Below are 10,000 nucleotides of genomic sequence, written 5' to 3' on the forward strand. Positions count from 1 at the left end.
TGGTTTAAAATGTTCATATGTATTATCGGTATGTTTAAATGGATATATTTATATATGTATATAGACAGTAGATAGCTAATAGATAGAGCTGTAGTTACATTCGCCTGAAGCAGAAATTTCCTGAAGAATGTGAATGAATCTTAAAAAAAGAAAAAAAAAAGACAGATTCCATTAGGATCATTCAAAATTACAACATATTTTCCTGTAATGAAATTCAGGTCGTTTGTTTTAGCAAAAAAGAAGTCATCTTTTACTTTCATCGGGATGGAGATCCGAGAGCGAGCAGGCTTATGGGAAAATTGTGCCATTGTGGTAAAAATGATTGGAATCAGATTTGAGAAATGAAGGGAAGATTCGATTGGAAAGTGGCATTGTTTATTGGTTGGCATGTGTTGAGATTTAAAGTTTTAAGAAGTAGAGTCATGGTTCAGTTTACGTTTGACTTTGTTCGTGAATAAAAATTGTTGCTGGGTTGGGGGGAGTGTTTCATCAAACATGCAAGGTTTTTATTTCCTCTTGGAGGTTCAAAAATTCAGAGTTGCATGTTCACGGAATTCCCACAAAAGTAGTTGATTGAGCAGCATTGTTATAGAATAATACCACTCAGCAGCAATTTTCTTTTTGTTATGAAATCTCTTCCTTGGTTCATGCAAGGGGGAGAGCCTCTTTCCCAAGTTTTAGTATTCAAGTAATTTCTTGGCTTCTGTGCATAGGTTGGGAAGTCTAGTACAAAGATCTGCAGATGTACCCCAAGCAGACTCAAAGCTGATGGTCATTAACACCAATTTTTGTACAAAGTGACACTACACATTACGTCATAATTGAATGTACACACCGCAAACCATTGTTTCTATGAGATGAAGACGGCATATATGCGACTGGGCACAGCAAGATGTATCCCAAAGGACAGTGGACTTTAGTGACATGAATGTGACTTTTGTGAGGCAAGAGTGAAATCCTTGTATGATATAAAACTACTTAATAACAATTGTATAATATCATTTATCTTAATGTATTTAAGAGGTGATGTAGATGAAGGTGTAAATGTGTGATACAGTATAGTAAAATAAACTTCAAAAAGAAAGAAAGAAAAAAAAAAAAGACAAAGGAAGTGAAATATATACTTGTATATATACACATCGTACAATTTCATTCGAGTTTAACTTTGAGCTGCCACATACACTGACTAACTTGAAAAATTTAATGAATGAAGCAAGATGAAGGAAAACTCAAAACACACAAGGTCCATTTTGTGTGGGCAAATTAGCAAGTTTTATTCTATTGAAAGTGTATGATCCAATCTAGCATGTCCAAAGCACTCGAGGGACATCAGAGGCGTTTTAACTATTTATGGGCAATCAGTTTTGATCACAAGTTATTTTATTATGTAGTCTGTATGACATAGTCCTGTATTGTATGACTTCAGTATGTGCATTACCATGTATGTTTATCCATTATTTATACAGTGGTTTCATTGTAACAGAAGATGTCAGATGTTGCAGTTGCCAGGAAAATGTTTAACTTCCTGGGAACTGTTGAAACAATTATCAGAATTCATATTTGCAGCAGTGTATAAAAACACTGTGGCTCAGTCTCAATTTTTTTTTCTTTTTTTTTTTTTACATATAGAATTAAGATGCTGAATTACAAGCCACTTAGTTGAAAATGGATTTTTTTGTTTGTTGAATTTCAGCTGTGTGACCAGAATTGTTTCAGTAACACTTCTCATTTGTATAGATATATATCCTTTATTATATACACACATACTCAGTGTTTATGTTGATAAGCATAGGTGACTGGGGCAGAGTAGCAAGCCACAGTTGATGGCAAGATATCGGAACAGTCCATTAGACAATTTCCACTGCATTCTATAGTAGTACAAGTGGACTCACTCCACCAGTAGACCATGATGATAGGCAGGTTGTGATGGATTCCTCCAGCAGTTTTCTTCATCAACAGTGCCAAGCAATGTTAGCTTGCAATAGGGACCACCCTCTTTCTTTTTTGTTTTCTTTTTGTTTTTTCTTTTAAGTGTGGCATTTGATATAGTTTGGAAGCTATTAATTTTACTGTTGATTTTGTTCTTGATTTGTATTTAGACAGGAGAAAAAAAAGATATATATGTATATATTAAGTATAGGGAGGATTCAGCAAACCATTCATTGAATGTGATGTCTGCATTGGAATGATTACTCCCTATGATTACTCTTGTGTATTGTATCTTCTTTGTTGTCATTGGATTTTTGGAGGTAATTTTTTATCATTATGTGAAATATCCATGTTGAGAGAAGTATCAAGGGTTCAGGGAGATAGTGGAATGCTGTCGACTCTCAGTCTGATTTTGGAATCTTTGCTTGACTTGTAGTGTTTATTTATGTTTTTTTTTTTTTTTTTTCTCTCTCTTTTTCTTGTTTTATTTGATATTTTTATTATTTAAACGACCTGAAAAAAGCCTTTTTAATACTGTGATACTAATGGCCAGTGTCATTTGTCATAAGTGTGAAGATGATCTCATTCCACAAGATCTATTTAAGGTTTTAACACCAATGATCATGTATATATATATATATATATATATATATATATATATATATATATATATATATATATATATATATATATATATATATGCATGTATTTATGTATGTATGTATGTATGTATCTGTATGTGTATATATATGTATATATATGTAGATATATACATATACATATATATTATATATATATAATATATATATATATATATATATATATATATATATATATATATACATATATATACACACATATATATATATATATATATTTATGTATGTATACATACATACATAATACACACATTTATGCTTGGGTGTGTGTAACAGCAAAGTTAACATAAAGGTCAAGTTCAGTATCTTTCTATTAGTGTTAGGTCTCTAACTTGACACCAGCATTTGTAAAATGTAACATATTTTAGGAAGAAACATTAACTTCTTTGTTAGTCATTAACTAGAAAAGGATTGATGTTACAAAGAAATTATAAATATAGATAAAGATATTTTTTTTCTTTCTTTTTTTCTTTTTACTTTTTTCTTTTTTTTTCTTCTTTTCCTTTGTTTGTTTTATAAGTCGCTAGACTTGAGATTATGGGGAAATGCACAAGTTAACAAGCCTCTTAACTGCTTCCAAATTCAAAGTCAAGTTCTAGTTCATGTTCAAAAGAGAAGCCAAACAGAAAGATTTTTTTTTTTTTTTTTTTTTTTTTTTTTTTTTTTAATTAAATGTAATGAGTGTTTTTCTTTTTTCTTTTTTCTTTTCTGTTTTTTGTTTTTTGTTTTTCCTTTCCTTTTTATATGGTCATTGTCAGTCATTAGTTAATCAGCAAAGATATTGTTTATGACTCTATGGACTTGGAGTAACACCTTGATTAAGCTTAATTGTATGTTCTTAATGCTCTTTAAGTAGATTAAGGATTCCACTAATACAAGAGACCAATTTGATGAATGGGATTGCCTTTCTATCTGTTTAATCATGCATTTATGAATGTAAAAAACAATATATGTTTATATAATATATATATATGTATATATATATATATAATATATATATATATATATATATATATATATATATATATATATATATATATATATATATATATATATATATATATATATATATATATATATATATATCACACACACACACTCACACACACACACACACACACACACACACACACACACACACACACACACACACACACACACACACACTCACACTCACACTCACACACACACACACACACACACGCACACACACACACACACTCACACTCACACTCACACACACACACACACACACACACACACACTCACACACACACACACACACACACACACACACACACACACACACACACACACACACACACACACACACACACACACACACACACACTCACACTCACACTCACACTCACACTCACACTCACACTCACACTCACACTCACACACACACACACACACTCACACTCACACACACACTCACACACACACACACACACACACACACACACACACACACACACACACACACACACACACACACACACACACATATATGTGTATGTATGTGTGTAATGTATTTATATATATATATATATATATATATATATATATATATATATATATATATATATATAAGCACATTTATACATATAATGATGATTACACCTATAGGTATATAACATTACATCACTACCATGTGCATAATTAAGAAGCAGAACTGCTGTGGGAGAGATATCTTTTTGTAGAGGTCATTAACAAAAAGTGTGAGTATTTTAGTGATGTATGATTCATCAGTCTATCATAGACCCTCCCCTTCCCTTCCCCACACACCCTCTCTTTTCTCCTGCTTCCAGTCTTATGTTTTTTTTTATTTTTATTTATTTATTGATTTATTTTATTTTATTTTTTTTTTTAATTTCTTGAACTAGGTGAACCTACCTCTATAAACTCAGCACCATAGTTTAAGAGAAAAATCTTTGAAAGGGTTGCTGCATGCCATGCTGTTATTTGCAATGATCTGGAGAGGTTTGCAACCAAGTCACTCGTCTCCACGTCAAGCTTTTGTACAATTAGACTACTCCATGACTAGAATTTTTAAAACCTGGGTGGCACTACAACAAAGGAATATCGCTACTAGGTCAAAAGAGCTGCTCCCGAGATTCGTAGAGTTAGAGAGCTTTAGAGTAGTACAGGCACTCCGATTGTGCAGGTTGTGCATCCATTGAGCTCATGTTTTGCTAGGTGAGATTAGTGATGCCTTTTGCTATATGATATGTAGCATGGTAGCACTGCCATCAGAAATTATATTTATAGGTTGGGGTTGTGTTGTGTATATAGCATCTAATGCAAGTTAAAGGAAGGGTCTTTGGATATTGCCAGAAAAAATAAATAAAATAGAAACAAAAATCTATGTGAAAGTCTTGAAATAGTATTGCCCATATATATTATGTATATTTTTGGTTTGCATATTCCAAGGCAATCCAGCATAGATGAGATTGCAAATACCTTTTTTTTTTCTCTTTTTTTTTCATTTACTAGGTCTGCTTATCACAGACGGTATTTAGCTTGTAGAAAGTGATTGATAATAGTACTGCTTTTCAGCCTGTGGGTGGACCTCCATATGGTAGTGCTACTCAGCCCCAGTGTATTTCTGTATTCAAAGCGATTACCGCACAGCTTCTCATTCATGTTAGGAAAAATATCTTTGATTATAATGTGTAATTTGGATGTTGAAAGATATGTACACATAAAAAGAACATTGCAAGTTGAAGATGATGATTTTTCGTGTCAAGAAATAATGGAATTGGCTCTGCGCTTGAAGATATTTTCCCCGAGAGAGCTTAATATCATTTGAAAATTTAGACTGCCCAGAAAGACTTGCATCACAAAGATGGAAGACCATGTTGACCTGAAACAACAGTTAAATATTAAAATGTATGTGTCTATGTCAAAACTTATTTCTGTTTGATGTCTTGTACATGAAAATAGAAGTGTAATCCAAGTGACAAGAACAGACCAAAGGCCTGGAGAATGTATGTTTGAAGAGTTTATTTTGTGTTTGGTACTGGGAAGTTGATCAGAGGCTCTGTAATGAGCCACTGTCACAAGTGTCCTTTGTAATACCTATAAAGACTATAGGTAGTGAAGTATTAAATTTAGTACGTTTTAACAAGATTAGTAATGTGGGGAGTGTGTTTGTTATTTTGTAAAGTATTTGGAATGCAATAATTTAGCATTTGGTAACATTAAAGTGGATTGGGCGTAGATCATCATTTGAACATTGTACATTTATATCCTAAAACTTTAAATGTGCATAATTGGTTGTAAATTATATGTTAGGAAGTATATGTTGTGCAGGCATGTTCTGTGTATAATCATCAGGTCCCAGAGCCTGGAATGTGTTTCAACCAGAAGAAAGGCATGTTTGTTTTTGTGTTTTTTTTTTTTTGTTTTTTTAAAAAGAGCAATGACTCCTGTTTCAGTCTCCTGATTGTCCGCTCAAGTGGCACAGCCGCTTGGCACATTCAGAAGCTATTCAGAAGACTAGCACTTGGAAAAAAAAGAAACACGCCTTTTAGTTCTGCACGTTTGACACCCCCCCCCTCCCATCCCCACATGGAGCAGTTAGGGGGCTAGGTATTCCTAACACTGTGCTGAGCATGCTTTGTGCTTCATGAGAGCTGTATATTGCATCTAGCATTCTGTCGTTAATATTATTATCATTATTATTACTAGTCATCTGATTATGCCTTTGAAAGGTAATACAATACATTGCTTCAGTAACCGTATTATGTGCAGTCTTTCTCACTGCACCGTTTGTTAAATACAGATATTTTATGATACTGAATGTCTTTTATTTATACTTTACATTTTATGAAGGAGCTTTATCTGATGCTTCTTTTGGAAGGTCTGTTGTAACATGGAAACTCAGATTAGATCCATGATTTTAAATTTTTATTTACACACACACACACACACACACACACACACACACACACACACACACACACACACACACACACACACACACACACACACACTATAACTTAAAATAAAGAATACAAAGAGATCTTGATTACTGTCCAATCATTTGTTCATAAAACTCTTAAATCATTAAATTTTAACGAGCCCCAAATAGAGATTCTGACTAGGCAGTGATGCATAATATCCTCAATGCAATATTAGTAATGAAATTATTTGCAATAGCATTTTTTTAGTCGATATGATGTCTTTAAACAGAGCTTTGAATGACAGAACTGGCATGGCGTTGGAAAAATGGCCATTAAACCCATTTTGTGGATAGATGGAACAATGCCAGAGTAAACGTCGATCTCAACAACAACACTTAAAGAAAAATCATTTCTTATTTTTAAAAATATATATTTATATATATGTATATGTAACAACGAACCAACCATTCTATATATTTTTTCCACAGTATCGAATCTACCACTCCATATTTAAATACTCAAGAGATCTCTTTCGTATCGACACTTCCATTCTTCACGATCTCAATTTTCTTTTCGGTTTCCAAGAACTTCTGCGATTCCATGTCGTGTTTTTCTTCCTCTTCGGCAAAATTCCAAGGTTGGATTTCCGTCGACGCGAAAGTTGCGAAGATCAGCCACGTGGCTCCGTAAACAGCTGCCGTTACCCAGAACACTGACTGCCACTGTTGAAGGCTCTGACGTGGGGGGGGGGGGTTGGTATTATACACGTATGTTATGGTTATCATTATCCTTGTCATCATCATTATCATCATCATCACCACTATCATTATCAATAAAATTGTTATCGTTATTATTACCATCATCAATATTATTACTATTATCATTATTACCATCACCATATCATAAACATAATTATCATTGTTATACTACTATCCATTATCCTCATCATAAATTACTAACACCTTTACTATTATCTAACATCACCACTACAATACTACACTAATACATGTTCCTCATATCTTCAAACGTAATAACACTCACAAACGAGCATAAGTGTAATCATTACAAGTATCCCTCACTTATCAAAGAACTTATTAAATGTTAGGGCAAATTCCTGCCGGATTTAGTAGGCCTAAAGGAGATTACCTGATCAGGTGTCATGGCGCCCACAATCACGGGCACGCACATCGATACCATGAAGGCGAGGCTGTTGCCGACTCCCAGAATAGTTCCTAGAGGACGATTAGGATGAATTAGTGTCTTGATTTATCTAAGGCGAAAGATGGTATAGAAAATCTGTCTACATTCGTTTATGTGTGTGTGTGTGTGTATGTGTGTGGTGTGTGTGTGTGTGTGTGTGTGTGTGTGTGTGTGTGTGTGTGTGTGTGTGTGTGTGTGTGTGTGTGTGTGTGTGTGTGTGTGTGTGTGTGTGTGTGTATGTACGTATGTATGTACGTATGTATGTATGTACGTATGTATGTACGTATGTATGTATGTACGTATGTATGTACGTATGTATGTATGTACGTATGTATGTACGTATGTATGTATGTACGTATGTATGTATGTATCTGTATCTATCTATCTCTCTGTACTTCCAGAAGCCAATTCTCTAAACACGAAACTTTACTCTGAAGTCCTCTTACCTGCGAAGTTCGGAGAGAGATCGAGGTGGTTGGGCATGTGACCCGAACAGTAAGCGCCCGAGAACGCCGTTGCAACTGGGAAAAGTGCAACAGCAAGCGCGGCGTTGCATCCCACGTAGCCGACCGCCACGAGCACAATTGCCGTCATGATGTGGGCTTTTTTTTAGGAGGGAAGGGAGAGTATTTGATTTTGATTAATTCGGTAGTGATGTGCCTGTAATATGGTAATGTCATATATAAGTATAAAGCTACATCATTCTCTCTCTCTACCTCTCTCTCTCTCTCTCTCTCTCTCTCTCTCTCTCTCTCTCTCTCTGTCTTTCTCTTTATTTATTTTTTATTTTTACGTTGTATTTTGTTTATTCGGTAATGATTTATCTACAACGTGTTTATCTTATTGGGTATAAACCATGTTATTCTTATCGTTAACACAACATTCGATTGGCACGATATTGATAGACTGATAGCATGGGAATCTTAATGGTGTATAACAATGTTATTCTTACTTTTTTACGTAACACCATACCTATCACAGCAGCAGTTACTACTAACACTAATGCTGCAACCACCGTTATATAACTCTCAATGCTAGTACTTTATCTACTCCCATTATCACTACAATTACCATCATATTACTATAATAATAATTACTATAGACAATTACCATCATACCCTCAACACTATTCACACTAACAACAACAACAACAAAACACTTACACACAAATCCAAACATCTTTCTAGAAGTGGACACAGTAATGTAATTGCGCGTGAGAAGCCAATCTCCCAGGACGCCACAGGACACGCTGGCCAGGAACTGCGTCAGGAAAGGGAGCGACGAGAGGAAGCCGTTCTGAAATCGTGGCCGAAGAAGGTCGTTAGTATGTTGTGGGATTCATGTCCTGCAGGTTCGTGAAACTTCGACTTTGAGTTTAGGGGTTATTTTGTGGTCATCAAGTGCAGGTTAGTGGATCCTTTCTGTTCATATGGTTATAGGTTTGTGGAATTGTTGACTTGGAAAAGGAGTGGGTGAGTTATTTAGATTTGTCTAATACAAGTTTGTGAAAATGTTTTCCAGGAAAATGATTTTTTAGATTTTGATGTTTACATAGTGCAGGACGGCAAACTATTCGAGAAAAAAGAAATTGTTGGGCCATGGCGTACATATGGTTAATTTCTGAGAAACTGCTACTTTGGAATGGATATTCTTTCCTATATTTTTTTAAATAAACGTTCATTTCAGTTTCCAAAAGCTATTCATCTATCGGTTAATATACTTAGATATCCCTCCCATTTGTATTAAAAAACAATAACAGAATTTCAAGACATGATATTCGCAAAGGGCCAAGAGAGAACACTTACACTTCTGATAGAGAAACCCAGAACCGAGCTCATATATGTGGGCAGCTGCGTCAGGAGGAGGTTAAAGCCAAACATGCTTCCCACATGAGCCAAATTGGTGGCCCACAGTGGCACGCTCAGCATAAAGCTTTTCCAGGGCGTTTTCTTGGGCTGTTGAAAAGATGGGATTTAGAAAAAAAGTAGATTTACTTCCTGACTTTTCTAATAAAACAGAAGAAGCAATTTTTGGTCTTTAAAAGGAAATGGTTATGTAGGTTAAGAACTTGCAGCTGATATTAATTGGAGTTTCTCTCTCTCTCTATCTATCTATCTGTCTCTCTATCTCTCGCTCTCTCTCTCTCTCTCTCTCTCTCTCTCTCTCACACTCACACACACACATTTTCATGCTCTATTTTTATTTGTTCGTGTTTTATGCATTTGCTGTTACTTTTTTAAACTAGCTCATTACTATCTAATCTTTATCTAGATTTATCCAAGCAATACAAACAATTCACTA

The 10,000-nt window shown here is 34.5% G+C and overlaps 2 protein-coding genes across 2 annotated transcripts in view; one reads left to right on the forward strand and one right to left on the reverse strand.

Annotated features, from left to right (window-relative positions):
- The window catches only part of babo (TGF-beta receptor type-1 babo), a 46,108-nt gene extending 44,909 nt beyond the window's left edge, over positions 1–1,199 (forward strand). The window contains exon 13 of the mRNA XM_043018084.2: positions 1–1,199. This exon is cut by the window's left edge and continues 3,009 nt beyond it. The gene's annotated coding sequence lies outside the window, so the exon portion shown is untranslated.
- Positions 1,200–6,573: 5,374 nt separating this feature from the next.
- LOC122254406 (sialin) overlaps positions 6,574–10,000 on the reverse strand; it is a 14,810-nt gene continuing 11,383 nt past the window's right edge. The window contains exons 8-12 of the mRNA XM_086531310.1: positions 9,505–9,654; positions 8,863–8,995; positions 8,146–8,301; positions 7,646–7,731; positions 6,574–7,233 (exon numbers count right to left, since the gene is read on the reverse strand). Coding sequence (XP_086387436.1) covers positions 7,018–7,233; positions 7,646–7,731; positions 8,146–8,301; positions 8,863–8,995; positions 9,505–9,654 — 741 coding nt within the window. The 3' untranslated portion in view covers positions 6,574–7,017. The remainder of the gene's footprint in view (positions 7,234–7,645; positions 7,732–8,145; positions 8,302–8,862; positions 8,996–9,504; positions 9,655–10,000) is intronic.

This window comes from Penaeus japonicus, unplaced genomic scaffold (assembly GCF_977035675.1).
Source record: "Penaeus japonicus unplaced genomic scaffold, GWHDUDI00000001_assembly GWHDUDI00000035, whole genome shotgun sequence".
NCBI classification, from domain to species: domain Eukaryota; kingdom Metazoa; phylum Arthropoda; class Malacostraca; order Decapoda; family Penaeidae; genus Penaeus; species Penaeus japonicus.